Source organism: Rattus norvegicus, chromosome 1 (assembly GCF_021556685.1).
Source record: "Rattus norvegicus strain SHRSP/BbbUtx chromosome 1, alternate assembly SHRSP_T2T, whole genome shotgun sequence".
NCBI classification, from domain to species: domain Eukaryota; kingdom Metazoa; phylum Chordata; class Mammalia; order Rodentia; family Muridae; genus Rattus; species Rattus norvegicus.
In genome coordinates this window covers 266,104,695-266,126,054 of record NC_141534.1, presented here as the reverse complement: position 1 = coordinate 266,126,054, position 21,360 = coordinate 266,104,695, and the positions used below count along the sequence as shown (strand labels likewise).

The window sequence follows — 21,360 nt, the reverse complement described above, 5'->3', positions numbered from 1 at the left end:
CTGCCCAGGGCTGACATCATCCACAGTGGACTGGGCTCTCCCATATCAGTCATTAATCAAGAAAGTGCACCACAGACTTGCCTGCAGGCCAATTGGATGGAGGAACAATGTCTACCGAGGTTCCCTCTCCTTAGATGATTCTAGCTTGTGTCAAGTTGACGTGAGACTACCCAGCACAGGTGTACAGAATGACTTCAGCCTCACAATTCAGTGCTTTATTCTAGTAGTACACACTCTTGTGTTGGAATAACACTCATACCCCATACACCCATAGTGAGTCTACACACTCAAGGCCTCCTTCAACCATATGGAACCTCAGAAGCTAATTGTCTGCCTCTGGGTCACAAAGGCCTGTAGATGGAACCCGAGAGGCTCATGTTGCTGACATTTGGAATTTGTGTGTTATTCAGCCTCTCCAAACATAAGCACTCGTCTAGTCTGTCAGTCCTTCAACCATGCAGTCCAATGTGGGGAAGGGAAGTGTCACTGTTGTCTCTCACTAATGACACTGCCTTAAGTAACCAGCCTTATCCCCAAGGTGGATATATCAAAATTCAGGTTTCATTCTAGTTGCTCATTGAGCAAAGTTTTCTTCAGGGATCCCAGGCTATCCTAATAACACTAAAATGGAGCACAAGAGTCTGGCTTGCAGCAGCTGTGCAAGGACTCTTCAGGAGGCAAGAGATAAACATGGAGTAAATGCTACAATGGTGTCATTAGGCGTCCCCAGAGATAGTTACTATCTCAGTTGCTTTTCTATTGTTGAGGTACGGCATCAACATGATGAGCAAAGCAAGAGTTTGCTGTGGCTTACTACAATTTCAGAATGAGTCCATGACGACCATGACAGGAAGCATAGCAGCAGGAAGGCAAGGTGCTGGGGTAGTCACTGAGAGCCCTTCTCCTGAACCACAAGCAAGAAGCAGAGAAAGCATGCTTGCAATGCCACACATATTTTGAAACCTCAAAGACCAACCCATTGATGTCCTCCAACAAGGCCACACCTCCTAATCCTTCCCAAACAGGTCCATCAACTGAGGACCAAATATTCAGATATATGTGCCTATGGGAGCCATTCTCATTCAAACCACCACAACTACCTAGCCTGTTACTGCTTTAGGTCAGGGAAATGGCCCTGGAAGAGGTGAGGTCTAAGCAGAATCCTCAAGAATAAACTAGAATGTTCCAGGTGAAAAGTGGAGAATGGAGTAGGCAGGCAGAGGGACCCAGAAGGCAACTTAGACAGGATTGTGAGACCAGGGCTGGTGAACTAAGTAAGAGTTGATCCAGAAAGACCTGCTAAGCAACCAGAATCTTCATCTCTAGTCCTTCAGAAGCCACAGCAGTGATTTAAGCAAATGAATGACAAATATGAGAGCTACCTCAGTGTGTGTGTGTGTGTGTATGTGTGTATGTGTGTACTGTGTGAGTATGTGTGTGTTGTATGTGTGAGTGTGTGTATGTGTATATTGTATATGTGTGTGTATGTGTGGTGTATGTATGTGTGTGTGAGTGTGTGTGTATGTGGTGTATGTGTGAATATGAATGTGTGTATGTATGTGTATATATGTGTATGTGTATGAGTATGTATGTGTATGTGTATGTATGTATGTGAATGTGTGTATTATATGTGTTGTGTATGTATGTGTGTGTAGATGTGTGTATGTGTGTATTATGTGAGTTTGTGTGGTGTGTGTGTGTATGAGTGTATGTGTGTGTGTGTGTTATGTATGTGTGTATGTATGGGTATATGTATGTATGTGTGTACTGTGTGAATATGTGGTGTGTGTGTGTATCTGTGTGTGTATGTGAACACACACACATCTGCAGGTGTCTTGGCACTCAACCTGGTCAACAAAAGAAGCAGGGAGGCCTGAAATAAGGGAATGGCAGTGGGCACAGAAAGGGCAATGGGTTCACAAGCAAAGAGAGGAGGAATCACTCAAGTAGGAACAGTGTGGAGGCCTGGCTCTGAGCTTGGACATTCCAGTCACAGCAGAGGACCCCACGCTGCTACTCCTTCCTTAATCCTTACCTACTTCACGGGGATGTCAGGGGACTAAGAGGGATAGCCTAGGAGGAAGCAGAGCTCTCTCCAACCACACCACCACAAGTGGACAGCACTGGCTTGGCCCCAGCACAGCCTGGGGAACTGGAGGACTTCAAATTACTCTCACAGCGCAGTCTTTGTCCATGATCTATGTAACATCTTTGGTGATCAATAGCTTTTGGACAATCCAGTCTCCTTTCTCAGACCATAAATAGATGATTGATAGATAGATAGATAGATAGATAGATAGATAGATAGATAGACAGATAGATAAATAGATGATTGATAGATAGATAGATAGACAGATAGATAAATAGATGATTGATAGATAGATAGATAGATAGATAGATAGATAGACAGATAGATAGATAGATGAGAGAGAGAGAGAGAGAGAGAGAGAGAGAGAGAGAGATCATAGAGAGGGAGAGAGATGTAGCACGACTTTCAGGAGTCGGCTCTCTCATTCCGTCCTGTGGGTTCTCCTCAGATCATCAGCTTGTCAGCAAATGTCCTGACCCACTGAGACATCTGTCTGGCCCCTGACTTTCTTTTCCATAACAAGAGCTAAATGATTTCCACGGTCCCTTCCAGCTTGAATTTCTGTGGCTTTGCAGTCTCAGTCACCTTGCCCTCCATCTTCCTTGATAATACTTTCATGCAAAAGGAGGAAAAAAAAACCATTGGAGAGAGATTCTGATCCCAAAAACTGCAATGGAAAAGCAAGTATGCTTTGTGTGCCTGGAAGGGCCATTACTGTGCTCTATTCAAAGGTGCCAGGAAAGAGCTCAAGAAAGCTTCATTTAAAAAGTATTATCATTCTTCTATCCTTCTATAATGGGCAAATTATCACTGGACTTGATATTTCCTCACAACTGAGTCTACGTCATGTCCAGGTGAAGCCAAGCAAAGGGTTGTTCTTAACCAGCTTTATTTGAACAGAAGCAAACTGGAAAGAGTCTGTAGGGTCTATGGGCAGATGGTTGTACTGTCAATCAAACAGCACACCACTCAGCACTTGAAAGATGTGACCTTTAAAGTTGTGTGTGTGTGTGTGTGCGCGCACGCGCGCACGTGTGTGTGCATGTGTGTGTGTGTGTGTGTGTGTGTGTGTCTGTGTCCATCCCCATGTAGGTTATGTGCACAGGAGTGTGGTTCCCACGGAAGCCAGCAGACGGAGTCAGTCCTTTGCAGCTGGAGTCACAGGCAGATGCAGGCTGGTGACAAGGATGCTAGAAATAAAACTCAGGTCCTTGGGCAGAGCAACTGTGCTCTTAATCATTGAACCAAAAGGCTCAAATTTTTCATACTGGCCACATGGGTGAACTTCAAAACCATTACAGTAAAAGAAAACCCTAAGCGTATAGGGAAAACATGTATAAAATCACACATTGGATAAGTGTGTGGTATCCAGGATTTAGAAAGTACACCTACAGTTCTGCAGCCAAAACATAAACAATTCCACCTAAAACTGAATGATGGACTTGGATAAAAAAACTTCTCTAATGAAGACGTAAATGGCCAATGACCACATGACAAGATGCTCAACGGCATCAGTCATCAGTGAAATACATGTTGAAAACTACAGAGAAATGCCGCTCCATACACACTGGAACCACGGAAATAGTAATAAAAGAATATAGTAGGTGTGGGCATCGGCAAGAGGGACTTAAAATGGTGCAGCACTTTAGGAAGCAATTAGGAGGTTCCTCGAGAAATTAAACAGCATCAGCATATGTCTCATTAATTCCACTCCATGACGCATAGTCAGAAGAACTGACGCTTCACCGGAAATTTGCTCACAGGGTGCTGGGAAGACAGTTCTGCAGGTAAAGTGCTTTCCGTGTGGCTCGGATCACAGCTCTATTGCTGTGAAGAGACACCATGACCATGGCAACTCTTATAAAAGAAGGAATTAAATTTGGGACTTATTTATAGTTTTAGAGCATTATCTTCCCCGTGCTGGGAAGCAGACAGGCATGGCATTGGAGCAGTAGCTGAGAGCTTTACATCCTGATATGTAGGCAGGAGAGAGAGCGAGAGAGAGGAAGAGAGAGGAAGAGAGAGGGAGAGAGAGAGAGAGGGAGAGAGGGAGAGAGGGAGAGAGGGAGAGAGGGAGAGAGGGAGAGAGGGAGAGAGAGAGAGAGAGAGAAGAGAGAGAGAGCGTGCCAGAAAAACACTGGGCCTGGATCCTGGATTGTGCTCCTGAAACCTCAAAGCCCACTCCTCAGTAACACACTTACTCCAACAAGGCCACACCTCCTAACCCTTCCCAAACAGTTCCACTACCGTGGACTATTCTCATTCCAACCACCACACCATCCAAATATGAGGACTTGTTTCGATTTCTAGCAACCACACAAAAGTCAGGAGATAACAATGTCTCTGTAATCCCAACCCTATGGAGGCAGCAACAGGAGGAGTCCTGGGGCTTTCTGGTCAGCCAGCCTAGCCGAGTCCATGAGTTCCAGGTTCAGTAGGGTGCTCTGTCTCAATAACTAGGGTGGGAACTGATGAACAGCCTCTAGCCTTTTTTCATACCTGCACACATATGCATGTACACACACACATATACACATACAACGTACACACATACACACCACACACTCCATACACACATACACACATACGCCACACACATACACATACAACATACACACATACACACACGCCACACATGCACACACACACATACACACCACATTCACACACATATACACACACCACACCACACCACACACACACACCACAGTACACACACCATAATACACACACATACACACACACCACACACATATACACACATGCCACACACACATACACACATGCCACACATGCACACACCACACATACACACATATATACACATACCACACACACTACACATACACACACACCACACCACACATACACACATACACACCACAGTATACACACATACACACACACCACACACACATACACACATACACACATACATACACCACATACACACATACCACAGACACTCATACATACACACATACACACACCACTTACACACATACCACACACTCATACACACACATGTACACACATACACACTCACATACACACACACAGGAAAAAGAAAAAAATGAATGTGCATGGCAGCATTATTACCACAGCCAAAGGAAACAACCCAAACGCCCATCATAGGAGGAATGGGCAAACACGTTATCTACCCACTCACCGGAATACTAATACCCAGTGCGTGAAGCCCTGATACATAATGAATAGAGACAAATCTTGAAATCACTGGGTGGCACAGGAAATCAGACAAATAGCTCAATTTACATTAAACGTACAAAACAGACAAATCCACAGGAGGAGGAAATGGAACAGAGATTTTCAGGAATAGGCTCAGAGAATGAGAACCAACTGCTTAACCCACAGGCTCAACCTTCCGACCTCGTGACATGGCATCAGTCGTCTACAAAGTTAACTCTCCAGAACCACGTCATGAAGTTACTAAAAACCAAACCCGAAGTGACCTTATAAACATTTTACATTAGTTTACGGTTTCGCACTGGGTCACATCCATAGCTGGCCTCAGCCGTGGGAGGCCTTCAGGCTGCGTTGGGTGTGTCTGGGCTCTAATGGATGGCCAAGTGTCCCTTAGAAGTGATACAATGTTCTGGCACAGGATGGAGGTGACAGTTGTGCAACACCACTAATGTTCTCGATGCCCCGTCAAAATAGTTAAAGGGTCAATGCTGTTGCTATGGTTTGCGTGCAGTTTGCCCTCCACGGCTTCCTGTGCTAAGAGCTTGGTAATCAATGGCAGTGTGGGTGTGTCAATTCTGTGGTGGGTCCTTTAGGAGAAGGGACTTAGTGGGAGGCACTTAGGTCATTGTTGATACTCCACCGCAAAGGACTTCAGTTAGTTCTTCTGGGACCCCAGGCAGTTCCCTCAAGAACAAGTTGGGGTGAAGTGGGCCTGCTTCCTTGCTACAGTGGCCCTCCCCTGCATGCAGGTGACCTCCTTTCTACTTCTCTACCATGAAGCAAGGCAGCCGAGAAGGCCCTCACCACCACGGCCTCCAGATCATGGACGCGCAGCATCTAGATCTAAGGAAAACTCTTCTTCATAAGGCATGTGTCTTCTGGTGTCTTGAGATAGAAACAGAAGACAGACACAAGGGAATTATTCAAAAAAAAATGGTTACGATGAGTAAAAGGGCTGCTTCCACCAAAGCACACTCTGAATCTACATAAACTAATCTACAATAAAAATTATACCAGTGGTTTTAAGGGTTAGGGGATCAATAGAAAAGGGAAGGATATATTTAAAAAATCAGGTTTGGCAGGTGCTGATAAATGCCTCACATACAGTTTGATCATACCTCCACATAACTGAGGGGTAACTTTCAAAGTTTTATAAATTTTGTCCCTGCACCTCCAAATCATGGAGTCTTTAAAACACTGCTTGAGACATACAGAGGAGGCGGCTGCCTCAGTGGCTTCTCCTTAAGCCTTTCTGTGAGTCAAAGCAGGCAGTCCTTTCCTGACTTTCCACGAAATCTGTCTTCGCTTCCTGTGGTCTCCTTAAGGCAGAACACCTGCGACAGTGTCCGAAGGCTGGTGGGGAGGCTCATCTGGCAGGGAGGGAGAGCCATGTCATGTGCCAGGTTTCAAGTCAGGAATTCCTTTAGCTATTAATAGGAGGCGAGACACTTTGATCACTGCTGAATCCTGGTTTTCTGAATCAGTTCGAAAGTGGTCCTGGTTAGAAACTTGGCAGGACGATCACTTTGCAAACCAAACTATCATATCTGCTATTATTTTAGTGCATGCTGAGAGGATTATGAGTGTTTATATATCCCCCACAGCATCAAATTCAGGTCCTGCCTGACACGCACAACAAGCAGAGCAAGGCAGCGCGTCCAGTGCCAACCCTGGATTTGCTCATGGCCTTTAGACCGAGATATAGATTTCACTTTAAACCAAAAGGCACACTTGAAGCCACGAGAAGGAAAAAGGAAATGGAAAAAATATATTAATCTTAATGACTGTCTCAGATAAAATCTGACCTACTTGGAAATGATTTCAGCCCTATTTTTTTTAAATAATTTTATAAGGAATAGCTTTTCTATAATTATTTTGATGATAGATATATTTTTCTCTAGCGATGACAGGGTCACTTGAAGTTGCGTAAGATTCTCCGTTCTAAGCCACACCCTGCCAGCTATTGCCTAAATATTATCCTCTTGGCTTTCTTCTGAGTGCTCCCTAATAAAGCTCTGACTCAGTTTCCTTATCTGTCAAATCGGGAGAACAACAGCTCATATTTCCCAGCATCATTATTGGACTTAACACGTATCAAGTACTTTGAGAAGGAACTGGCTTGGGGAAGTGCCCTGTGAAGGTTTGTCTGCTTGCTTAATTGTTGCTCTGTTTGTTCCCTTTTTACAGAGGGGAACAGTGAGGCTCAGGGTCAGTGGAGACAAAGTCGAATCTGGAAGATGGTGCACACAGAGCCTTACTCATTTTGTTACTCCTCGCGCACACCTCGTCCTCACCGACTCCTGCTTTGTGTATGAAAATACACATTCCAAACCAGAACAGGCAAAAATAGACTGTAACTTAAATCTGAAAAGCACAGAGAGGCAGCCAGCTCCTGACTCAGCCAGGGGCAGGGCAAGTCATCCGCCAATTTTAATGTCACTTTCATACAGTTATTTACAGAAGAGAGATAAGCATGAGACAGGAGGATTGCCCCGGGCCTGGGCTGCATGGTGAGTGGTGAATAAGCCTGGGCTGCAAAGTGAGATCGACATTCAAACCAGAGAGGAGAGAGTGCAAGCAAAGGGAGAAAGGGAGAAGAGAAACCAACAAGGTTTCCACACAGATCAGGACCTGCAGGAAGATACCTCAAAACACAGTTCAGGACCTAATGAAAATTACACTAATCACCTCATGGGCACCACACCGGCTTCATGGTGAGCTGCTGCCCGGCTGGCTGGTGAGACAGTTCAGCAGGCAAAGGTACCAATGCCATCCCATGTGGCAGCCAAGCCTGACGACCCAAGTTGGAGCCCCAGAACCCATATGATGGGAAAGAAAAACCAATTTCTGCAAGCTAGCCTCTGATTTCCACATGTAGACACACAAAATCAATCGATGTCAATAAAATAAAATAATAAAGTAGGAGCTTCCTGTGGGAAGTGAGTCCTACGAAGTGAGATCTAGAACACACAGAGGCTCGAGATAACACTTAAGTTCTGCTATCCTGAAATCATGTCTTCAAGCTGTCTGATTTGGTCTGGCTCCAAAGTCATCTATTCTAGAAGGAATACTTATTTATCAAGACACGTCTGTCTTCCTAGTTCTGCATACTTCACTGACAGAATCCCTTTAAGTTTAGTCAAATTAGAATGTAAAACCAGGCGCTAGTGGAGCAGCACAGAAGTTAAGAGCACACACTGCCCTTGCAGAGGACCCAAGCTTGGTTCCTGGTGCACACAACCAGCCACAACTCCAGCTACAGGCCATTCAGCACTGGCTTCTGGCTTTTAAAGAAACCTGCACACACACACACACACACACACACACACACACACACACACATACACACACACACGAGAGAGAGAGAATAATTAATATTTTTTAAAAATAATAAAGCTATTAAAAATGTGTTGGAAACAGGATATTGGCAGGATATTGATCATAGTATCATCTTACAATAACGTCGATCAAGAGGAAAAGCCCCTGGTGGTCACTATGATAACCACAGCCTCTAATGTAGCTGGGTACAAGTCACTTACAGTGCACATTTGCCAAAGGCCTACCTTGTCTCTGTCCAGTAAACCAGAATGAATTCAGGTTACAGTCTATTCCATGACCTGAAAATCTTTGGTCAAGAACAAGAAAAAGTGGGTGTACTTGGCAGCTAACATAAGCAAATGCTTTTGTGAACCCAATGGGGTGGGAGGGGTCCTAAGAGAGCTACAAGAGACATTTACTAAGCCTGGAGAAGTAGCTCAGTAGAGCATCAACCTAACTTGGACCAGACCTGAGTTCAATCTGCAGCACTCCATACATACACCATACACACATACACACCACATACACCACATACACACACATACATACACACATACACACACACACCATATACACCACAGACACCACATATACCACATACACCACACACACACACACCACGTACACACACATATACACACATACCATGTACTCACACCACATATATACCACACACAAATACACACATACACCACATACACCATACCCACACCCCACATGCACACACCAAACACACACATACACACTCCACACACAGACACCACATATACCACACACCACACACACGCACATATACACACACATCACATATACACACACCACATACACCACACACACACCCCATGCACACACCAAACACACATATACACACCACACACATATACACACCACACACATATACACACCACACAGACATATACACATAACACATACACGCCACACACACACCATCCACACATACTACACATTGTAGTATTTTTTAAAAAAATATTTTTATGAGACTAATTTCCTTAGATTTGCTAATATGATTATGCAAGTACGTTGGACAGGATGGAAGATATAAAATAAACATACAAGAGAATCCAAAAACACGTATGTCATTCCCTCCTAAGGCAAAATACACTATAACACACTCAGATTCATGTCTTTGTTAAAATGAATTTGATTTATAGCAGAGGGAGAGATGGGGAAGCTGAAACTATAACAAGCATTCTTCTCCTCCCCATGAAAGGAAGAAGTAGGGTATGCATGGTTCCTTTAAACGCAGGCATTAGCTATCGTTTGATATATTAAAGGGTCCGTCCTTATCTAGGTTCCACTCCGCAGAACCTGGAATAAAGTAACTTGATGCAAGCCTAACAGAAAATGCAAGACCTAAGCTTCTGCTTGGCAAGAAGACAAGATGGAGATGCCCTGCAGGGCCCCCATCTCTTGCAAGACACGGAAAATCTGGGCACAGCAAGGGGCTAACACACAGAGAGTCCTCTTCCCCTCTGTCCTGTGGGAAGAGAGTGGGCAGCCCAGTCACCAAATAAAGATAGAATCACAAATGGCTTTCATTTCTCTCTCATTTCCGCACTAACAGAAACATATCCCGGTTGAAAACAGAGTTTTCACCACTGTCTCAACTCTTCAAGCCCTCCATGATTCACTTAACTTCCCCGGTGCTCTCTCTAAGGTGACAGCATTACAACATATTCCCTAATTACAACAGAATACCGCGATTGTGTCACAGAGCCACTACTGACACCTTTTACTTTAGATTTTCCCTCAAGGCTTGACTGACATTCATGCTTTTGAGATGGTTTCTGGCTGTTCCTGGAACTCACTCTGTAGACCAGGCTGGCCTCAAACTTAGAGATCCTCCTGCCTCAGCCTCCCAAGTGCTGGGATTAAAGGCAGGTACCCCACGCTCCTCTAGTTAATAATATGTGAAACTTACTTTATATTAATAAATGCAAGACAATGTCAATCTAATGTTTATACATTATATATATTTATATATGACATTTACACAAAACATAATTCATGTTTCCGAATGAAAAATACTTACGCTGTGTTTAATTTTTTCTCTTCTCAGCTATACTACAATAAATGTTTTTGTTTGTCCTATACATGCACATAACTTACATACAACCCAACCCCCTTTTCCCTTTTGTTTTGATTTGTTTTTGTTTTGTGTTTGGTTGGTTTTTGTGACAGAGTCTCTCTCTCTACATAGCCCTGGCTGTCCTATCACTCTCTATGTAGACCAAACTGGTTTCAAACTTGAAGAGATCCACCTGCCCCTGCCCCTGCCCCTGCCCCTGCCCCTGCCCCTGCCCCTGCCCCTGCCCCTGCCCCTGCCCCTGCCCCTGACTCTGACTCTGACTCTGACTCTGCCTCCCAAGTTCTGGAATGAAAGGCATGTGCCCCCATGCCCAGGTATCAACGCCCACTCAGGAGAGGCTAAGGCAAGCTGTGAAGATGGCAGAGCAGGGAGCATGCTTGCTGCTGAAGGGGGAGGACCTGAGTTCGAATTGCCAGTTCCTATATAAAACAGAGGCAGAGGCAGAGGCAGAGGCAGAGGCATACATCTATAACCACAGCACTTGGAGGAAGGAGAGACAGGAGGATCCCAGGGTTCAGAGAGCTAGTCTAGCTGACACCATCAGCTCCTGGTTTAGTGAGAAATTTTGGCTCAAAAATTGAGAGAGATTAAAGAAAACACCTAACATTGACCTCAAAGCTCCATATGTGTGGGTTCCCAAACATACAACACACACACCACATACACACACACACACCCTACATACCATACACCACACACACACACACACACACACACACACCAGACACCACTCATACACCCCACACACCATGCACCACCACACACACTCTCACATTCTCTCTCTCTCTCTCTCTGTCCCTCCCTCCCTTTCTCCCTCCCTCCTTCCTTCCCTCTTTCCCCTCTCTCTCACATACACACACACACATCTTTACGCAGCTCTGTCCTCTGCTAGTTAGTAGACTACATGCCTGTGACTGATGCTCCCATGTCCTTTCTGAGGCTTCAAGGACCCATTTCGCTGGTCTGTGGATGGGTGAGGCCACGTGAAAACCTGAGGACTCATTTTAGAATACCCATAATTTCTGCAGATCAGACAGAAAGTCGTTCCCAGCAGATCAAGGTCTGCCTCCCTCGGTCTCTGCAGCCAGCTGGCAGCACATCTCCACTGAGCATGGGGGCTCGGCCACACTCTCTTCTGCTCTTAAGTTTACATTTCTGTCAGCAAAACCAAGCATATTCCCACCTGCCAGAGCGAAACACCTCTGGTTCAAAGTGAGAACGGCAGGACCCAGCTCTTAAACTGAGAGTGGGATCCCTTCCAGCAAAACTCAATGCCTTTCAGTCATTAGCAATCTAGAATAATGCATTTAAATGCATTTATAACCTCCGAGGTTTTTTTTTTTTCTTTTTTTTCGGAGCTGGGGACCGAACCCAGGGCCTTGCGCTTGCTGGGCAAGCGCTCTACCACTGAGCTAAATCCCCAACCCCATAACCTCCGAGTTTTAAAGATTAAATAAGATAGCTTTAACCTCCTCCTTTCTGCTAACATTGGCGGACCTCTGACCTTAAATCACAGCACTGAAGCAAGTACTATTGCCAATGCTACGGGAAGTGTCTCTCCCCACGGCTATGTCTGTCTCACAGATATGTACCTGTGCCCACAGCTCAAAGTTAAGCAAACCATAACATATGCCCTTATTAGGTGTGGAGCTGGAAGGGAAGGGATCTCTCTGCACGAATGATCACCCAGCAGTAGTTCTCACTGAATCTGGTTCTAGGACGGAGCTACCCATCATTTCCAACCTGCAGGGAGGCTGGATTAGGAAGGTTGATTGGTTTGTCTACTTCACCTACTCCCAGGCTGCTGCCCCGCCCCCAGGCTCTTTACAGAAACCCTATTATAAATTTAATCAAAGATGCTCATTCTACACTTGATGGTGTCAGGTTGATCCTAAGTTGATCTGCTTAGTAGTAAATTAAAAATAAACATCCCCCTCCCAACAAAAAGAGATTTAAAGAAAAAAAATACACAAGTGCACACGTGCGCGCGCACACACGCACACAGTGCATGCCTACATGAATGTACACAATCATTTTCTATTCCTAACTCTGGAGGTCAGGCTTAAAGGTGGGTCTAATAAGCTGGGCTGTGGTGGTACATACTCAAGAATCTCAGCACTCAGGAGGGAGAGGCAGGAGGGCCATGGGTTCAAGGCCAGCCTTGGCTATACAGCGAGTTTGAGGACAGCCTGGGGTATATAGTGAATTTGGGGTTTGCCTACGCTTCATGATACCTTGTTTGTTTTTAAAGGTTGAGGGAGTAAAATTCAGAAACATCTTTAGGGAAGATTCTGCAGAGAAGTTACAAAATTGAGATGTATTTGAGGTGTCTAGGTGGCCCGGAGTAGGGTCTTCTCAGTTGGCCATAGCGGAGAGTGGCAACTGAGGCCGATGGGTGACGTGCGATGGGGAGAAAGCAGGTGCAAAGAAAAGACTGAGGCAAAGGTCCCCGGTACATCCTTGAAACAAACACCCAGATTAAAGGAGAGGAAAGTAGTGTGAAAGCTGTGTGATCGAGTAATGACCCCTCCACTCCCAGCCCAAACACATGCCCAACCCCCAGCTTCTGTTTTTGAACACATGGTAAGATTTATTCCGCAAACTGAGCTGCGGGTTATTAACACAACATCTTCATGCAGGCTGTTTCACGGCCCCCTTCCTACCCATAAAGCATCAGCGCGCGCCTCATCCCTCCAGGTCCCCTGTCAGCAAGATGAAAACATTGCCTTGTAAACCATCAGGGGACCTCTCGTGTAAAACCCAGCTGTAGCCCTGGGACTTAAGGAAGGTTTCGAGTATTAAATGTCTGTAACGTACCTAAAACACAGGAAGAAAACGTGTGGGGAGGAGCCCTTGTCTTCAACCACCTCCTCGAACGGCAGGAAGTGATAGCAGTCCCCAAACTAGCCACATCGAAGACTGGAGCTTTTCTAGCTGCCCAGTTGGGTAAGATGCAAACAATGACCACCCACGGAGCCTTCTCAGAGCCCACGAGTGGGGCTGGAGATCCGGTGTACACTGCAGACTCAAAAACGTGCTTTGCAATTAGAATCAGGAAGTCCCTGCCCATGACAGGTGGGAACAGGCCACATAAAGCATGGTAGCAGATACAGTACCAAGATCACCCCTGTTCTTAACTAGAGAAGGAAGGGTTGCTTGCTGTTTCCGGCTGACTGATGGTTTCCGTATTTTCTCTAAGCCTACATTATAGATCATTACTTTTGGCAAAACTTCTCAGCACTCCAAATACTTCAAGCCGCCCCTTACACCCGAAATAGATCCATCGAAACATTATGCTAAAAATATACAATAAAATCAATTAGACCATCCCCAACTAGATCACGGCAGGGTAGAAAATTCCTCTTAGTGCTTTCCGAGTCACTGTTTTCGGGTTCCTCCTATCTTTAGCCTCTATGTTTCTGTAGTCCACTTTAATTTCTATCTCTTGGTGACATCCCATGGGTTCCCAGAATTTCTTTTGCATTTTTGTTTATCAAAGTTGCACGTTTCAATTACATTGTACGCTTGAGGACTGGTCATGTGGGGGGGGGGGAATCAGTTTAAACTGCCGTCTAGAACATTACAGCAGCAAGAAAAATAAATCAGAGGAGAGAGGGAAAACCGATAACGGGGTCACTTGCCTGTTGGCTAAGAACCCCCAACCCCAGACTGTGAGGGCAGGCAAAAGGATCTCAGTCAGCCAGAGTTCACGTCCAGGTGACAAATGCCTCTGTTACATTGTTAGTTTCTTAAACTTCCAAGGTGATAGCGAATGAAGGAGTGGATAGAAGAAAAGGCCAAAGCAAGTTTTCTCCTTTCCTCTGCATAGGCACTCACCCCGGCAGTGTGTGCCCTGTGTATAGTAGCCCTTTACTGTGACTAAAGGAAACAATGTTCTACATTTCATAAGACTGATCTTTCCAGCAACTTGAGAAAAACTCAAAACTACACCGCTATCTTATTATCCAGAAACACTTATGGGGGGAAAGGGGAGCTTTCGAGTAAAATTTCATTTAAAAAAAAATGGCTTTCAGGGGCTTTCTGGAGAAGCAGACACTTCACAGCTTTAACACGGAGTCTTTTCTCTCTCCCCTGCTCGGGCGGACTTAATCCTTGCAGATGTTTTCCCTGCCAAATACTTGTCTTGCGTGTAGTCTAAGACGGTGTTTAAAATTTCCAAAATTCCTTCTACAAATGTATTCCTATTCCCCTGGAAAATGGGCTCAAATTGATGTTAGGAACTGACACAGATGTTAGAAACTCCATCTGCTTTCCAGAAAAGTACCAAATGCATCTGTGAGGTAATATCCCCTTTTGGCAAATTCTTAATTCCCCCCCCCCCCTAATTGCAGATAGAATCACTAGCATGCCCATCAAGTAGATGGATATCACGTAAGATTAGAATCTGCCTACACGCTAGGTAGCCCTAACCATTACATGGAGATCCCTCAGAATGGGGGCAGTCAGTTACATTATCTGCCATTGGAGAGAATACTTTGTAACATTTTCTATTCTAAGTACTTAGCCTTTAAGCACAGAGAACAGGCTAACACTAAGTGATGGCTGAAGAAGAACTTAAGCTGGACTGCTCTCTTTAACAGCACTCCCATGCTGGGATGCTAGCTATCAAACGCTAAACCAATTGTTTTTTAATTGCTTGTGAAAGTGATCTGGAAAGGAGAAAGTAACTCATCCATACTCAGATTAAATATGCAGCATGCTAACTCAAATTTGTATAAAAAAAAATCCTGCAGCAAGTCAAATAATTTAGGAAGGAAAATCATCTTTGTGATTTGCTCCCTAAGGTGTTGTGTGTTTGGTTCTTTTTCTCGTTCTGAACGGTGGCTTTTGCAATCCTGCCTGTCCATTGACATCCACGTTCTACAATTGCAACTGTATCTTTATTCTGATAGTTTAGAATTTTATAATCTAGAATTGAAATGCCCACGGTCCATCGATGTTTAGAATGTCTTATAAATCGAAGGTTGTGTTCAAGGTTAAAGCACACAATTAGAACGGAATCATCTTGGAAACTAGCATCAATAGTTGGAGTATAGGTCCTGGTAAAACATTCGCCAACAAACGCCAATGTTTTATTCTGCCGCCATGAAAAATAAGTCCATGTCTTTTTTTTTTTTTAATCTTCAAATTATTTCGATTTCTTAAACTCATCTTTTCTTAGGGCGTTTTTACATTTCTTATTTTCCGAAGGGCTTAGAATGAGCCTTATGTGATACAAGGATACAAGAACAGCTCCACTTTGGCCAGTTTGCAGAATGCACATTTAAAACAAAACATTCCCAAGACCCTAGTTATGTAATTGTAACCTGGCCCATGCCTCTCAGGTCAGGGAACAGATGGGAACCACAGGGGTATGACTAGCTCTTAACTAATGTTAAGAACGCAATGACAAGAAAACCAAGATCCGATCTGAACAGAAGGACCCTACAGATGAACGGGAGACACAAGCACCCAAATAGTGAGACAGGCTGCAGTAAAACAAAGCCCGGCCGTGTCCCGCTATTCATGATGTAGCAAGCGTTCGTCAGCGAAGCTGCAGCTCTAAGACCCAGTATAAGCCTGGTTCATCTTCGCCAATGACTTTACCAAAGTCAACGACCTCACTCAGAATGAAAACCACTGCTAATCAGCCAACACTTCCCATAATCCCTAACTGCTACACGACCAAAAGATTGATGTCTCCGTCATTCTGAAAGAGAATGAAACTCAGGGAAGACTTACTGACCTCACTGAACTAACTTCAAAAACTGAAGATTCGCTTAGAATATTTAATATGGGTTTCCATTAAAAAAAAACTTTTTTTTTTGTTTTAATCCACAGCTTTAGTTCACAAATGCCTCCAAATCCAGGGCCAGACAATTCATTTGCGGCCAAAGGCAGGCAGCCCGCTACCTCTTCTCAAAGATGGTTGACGAAAACAGTACCCCATAATAACATAAAAATGCTCGCTCAGATTAAATTATGCAAACGTAGTTTCAAAATAGCCCACTCGGGTTTCAGCGCATTAGAGATGGGCCGGCAAAACACTTCGCCGTGTTGTGCCTGGTTCCAGCGGAATTTCTGTGGCACAGAGGAGATACAAAACCCCCAAATGTTCCTTATAAAGAAAAGCCTGAAATACAAGAGCATGAACATCAAATCCCATGAGCACATCCACCCGCCTTAGACATTGGCCTTGAACATGGGCATCTGCAGGGCTGCATCCTGGCCTCTACGCAGGAGGAGCCATCTTTGAGAGGATCCCTAGTGTCTGAGAAAGAACATATTCCTGAGATGGAATTTTCCTAATAGGATAACAAACGCGTAGTTTACATAATTAATTACATGAAGAAACTAAAACGTATCTTAAATTATTCATTTTCACAAACTTGACTTTTTTCCCCCTACCTGGCAGTACTTCAAATAGCCATCTGTGAAGTTTTTTTGGTTTTTTGGTTTTTTGTTTTTTTCTGGGAATAAGAAGTTCCTAGTTTTCTCCTACTTAAAACTGAGGGGAAATGCAGGGCAATTGCTAAAAAAAAAAAAAAAAAAAAAAAAAAAACCAAAGCAGTTTTGATAAATTTAACACGCAGGCTGATTTCAGTCCACGGAGAAAGGTAATCGTTTCAAATTCATAGCTGGTCAGTCCGGATGTTTTAGTAAGCAGACTTTAGACTTGAGCAGTTTTTATCAGTTGTCTTCTATCTACGGTGAGGATCGAAGTGAAACTTCAGGAGTTACATAAAGTGTCAGTTCTCTTTAGTGTTTGCTGAAACGCTTTACAAAGAGAGGGAAAGGGGCAACCCTAGGAAATGTTTTCACTTTTAAAAAGTTGCAAATTGCCAAGTAGCTAAAAGTTATGTGAGATATCAGAATTTAAGGCCCAAAGCTTGATAAGTGAAATAGGACTTTAGGAGTCGACCAGCCAAAAGATAGGGAACCATTTTGTCCTGAAACGCGACACCCCCGTTATTGATGGCAAATTTGAATTCTCACTCTTTTCTATTACACACCTCGCTTTTTAAAGCCATCCATAGTTGACTTTTTGCTTCCATTTCTTCTCACGTTTGCTTTTTTCCTTAGTGTACGGTAGTGAGTTTACAGAATCCCCAACATCGGAACAGCCAACAGACAAACTTCAGCTCCCCACGTGGGTTTTCCTGAGTTTACATGCTCCAATCTAGACTTGTGGACACACTCAAACTATTTTTCAGGACTTTGTCACAGGCTGACCAAGCCTGAAGCAAAATAAAGGGCCTTCACACAAGTCAACATCCTAGGCCTCAAACTGTCAAAACAATGCTTTTAAGGAGCGGAGGAAGCAAAACACCATCAGTTTAATTTGACGCTTCCCAGACCGGGTAAGGGGCTTCCTGGGACCCCTGACCACTACAGCCTACCTAACCAATGAAAAGATGAACTGCAAGATTCACCACGGTATCTAGTGGCAACCTTTTCTGCGGCTGAGAACTCCTTGCAAGGGCCATGTTGTAAACGGTTTGCCGGTTGTTTACAGGCCCTCAACTCCCTTTGCCCCGAAGTCTCTAGTCGACTCCACTAAAGGTAATTTTGTTCTCAGTGGCGACTTATCACACAACCTTCGCTAGGTGCCCACACTCACGCTTGACTCGTCCTCATCCTCGTCATAATACATTCCAGTGGTCCCTAAGGACCAGAAGGATGAAAAATTAGTCTCTGGGCCATTTCCCCCAACTTCGAGCTTATGAAGTTAAAAAGTCCAGCAACATTCAGAAGAGAACAGAGAGCACATAGGAAAAGGCGAAAATTATTTGGACACACACACACACACACACACACACACACACACACACACACACACCCCGCCACGAATAACTTGACTGCGTTCTACCCAATATCACCAACAAGCCAGAATGACACTGACCCTGCCCACAGGGCCAACAACAACGCTTCAAACGCAAGCCCGGCGGGCGAAGTTTAGCTAAGGATGGAAATGAAGCCACAAAAGAGGGCCTCTGGGGTGTGTCCCAGGCTCGCACCCAGGCAACATTCCCTTCTCTCTCTTACTTTTGGATGATCTGGGGCAGGCTGGATTGAGGCTGAGGCGGTGGCGGTAGCGGTGGCGGCAGGGGCTGCATCCCTTGCTGGCCTTGGGGCGCAGGGGGCCCTTGAACACCAGGCACAATGCAGGCATCTCTGTCGGGTTGCTCCGGACCGCTGGGATCCGCGTCTTGGCTCATGGCTGCAGCCAGCACCATGCGCGGCGACACCGACCCGGGCTCGCAGCGAAAGAGCGCGAGGGAGGGGCGGTCCCGGAACACAGGCGCTCACTGGCCGGGGTCCCTGTACCCAGTCCCCTTGTCCTTCCCGGTGGCGCGGGGAGGAGACGAGAAGGGTGGGGAGGAGACAGTCCCTGCGGCGCCGCCTCCTCCACCTCCCGCCGCTCCTGCTGGAGAGGTTGCGGAGGGGGCGGGGGACAGGGACAGGAACAGGGGGCGTCCCGGGGCCCACGGGAGCCACGGGACGCCCAGGAGCTGCTGCGTGAGGAGGTGACCTGGACAACTGTGCCTGCCCACCCGAGACGCAGTGAGCTGCAGAGCAGCGGCCGCCACCCGCCACCGCGAGCCCTTCGGGGTGGCCAGCCAGGCGCTCCTCAGCGCGACAGCCTCGTGAGAGGGCGACACGCCGACCCGCCCGCCAGCCGCCCTCCGCCGTCCTGTAGCTTCTTCCAGAGCGCACAGGCTGCCCGGCTCTGGCCGAGCCCCGAGGACATCACCAGCGCGAAGTGCACCGGGGGTTTGGCATCCTCCTGAAGCTGGAGCCCGGCCAGCGCCACTGGAAGGACCCGATGCCGCCACATCCTTCCCTAGGTGGGTGGGACAGCAAGTTGGGGGCTCAGATGATCAGGTCCCGGAACTCACCACACTGACAGTTCCAGCTGTCGCTTCGTGGTCCCAGAGGCAACAGGCGGGGTAGCAGTGGATTCATTTCTTTTAATTTTCCCCGAAAGACCCCCACCAGGACCCCATAAGAGCAAAAGAAAATCAGGCACACGTTTCTTTCGTATTTATTGGCACGTCTCCGTGAATTTAAAGGTTGGGGCGCAGAGTTCACCGGCTCTTCTAACTGCGCGGAGCCCACCTGCGCCGGGCACCTGTGTGACCCCGGGCGGCAGCTGTGCGCACCCACCTGTGAGGCTCAGAAGGCGGAGCAGCTGGGGACCCGGCGGCGGGGAAACACCTGCTCCAGCAGACCCTCCCGCACCTGAGCCCTGGCCAGGGGCGTGGCCCCCTGGTGCTCCCTCGGACTATGCTGTCGTGGTGCTCCAGACATGGACGCCCGTAGCCAAGCTCCTCTCTCGTGCGTTTTACAAGCCAGAGTGCAGCGAGCTGACCCCACGGCTTGAAGTCCTGCCTGCCTACCTGCTACACACACCATATAGCTCAAAACCTGACAACTGCTTGGACTCTCTGAAAGATAGTTTTTGTCCCTCCCGACCCTTGTGTCAATTTCCCCGTGAAATTGCCTACTTACCACCCTACCTTAGAGAGCTCCTCTCCCCCTCCTCCCCCTCCAATTGCCAATTGCAGTTACGATTATTTGTATCCTTAAACATCACAGCATCCACAGTTCACACAACTAAGTCTGACAATCAAAACAGCCTGGCAGCGGTGGTGGCGCACGCCTTTAATCCCAGCACTCCACTAGAGAGGCAAAAGCAGGGGGGATCTCTGTGAGTTGGGGGTCAGCCTTGTCTACAGAGCAAGTTCCAGGACAGCCAGGGCGACACAGAGATAGCCTGTCTCAGAAAAAAACAAAACCAAAAATCTCTCCAGTAAACGCGGCTTACTTGCTGGCCCCTCTCTCACAAGCGGAGCACGTTGTCTCAAGGCGCGGGGCTAGGAAGTCTCCTGCCGTTTTCTGTGATTGATTTCGGCCACTAACTTGAGTGTGGTTTCAGCCCACTCCATCTTACCCACTCACACATACACCCTCCCTTGACCCTGGAGGGGATCGCCTAAAACTAACATTGCAACTCTCCCAGAAAAGACTATAAATGAAGTCTTCCCAGAAGTTTCCCTTGAACCCTCTAAACCTCTGGAAAGGGCTTTGTAGTCGCGAGGCAGATCTGTTTACTGTCCGGACCGACCGCAATGCGCAATGGAAAGGAAAGGTATCCTCTCTGAAGGTTGGTTAGTAAATGTGACGGAATTAGGAGTAACGAGGCCCTGGCTCCAAGTTAGAGTTAGGGATGTTTCTTGCACGCGAGGTATTCAGGGCCGGTTTTATAGAGGTGGAACTCTACACTTTAATCGTGGCCGGCTTGAACGTGGTCTTTTTAAAACTCCGAGGAAACTGAGTGGATTGAAGGTACACTAGTGCTCTTATTAAAGACTTAAGAAACATAAGATTCTATGGGGACCGGTGGAGAGAGGCTGAGGGGTGGGGGTGAATTTCCGGTGTCCCTCCGGGGAAAATACAGAGCAAGGGGAGACTGCATTCACTGGGCTTTTTCCTCCTCCTTTTGAGTTTAAATTTTAAAATAAATATAATAAAAGAAAAACCAAAGTCCGAGGGCCTTCCCCCCCCCCCAGAAATGCTACTTGCATGATTACAGTTTAATATTTGTCACTTGTGATGTGGAGGGTACGCTAAAGCA

At 46.1% G+C, this 21,360-nt stretch overlaps 1 protein-coding gene across 1 annotated transcript in view; it reads right to left on the bottom strand.

The window, feature by feature from the left end:
- Window positions 1-19,060, bottom strand: part of Rbm20 (RNA binding motif protein 20) — a 202,680-nt gene extending 183,620 nt beyond the window's left edge. Inside the window, 1 exon segment of the mRNA NM_001107611.2 lies at window positions 18,768-19,060. Coding sequence (NP_001101081.2) covers window positions 18,768-18,958 — 191 coding nt within the window. The 5' untranslated portion in view covers window positions 18,959-19,060.
- Window positions 19,061-21,360: the final 2,300 nt, after the last annotated feature.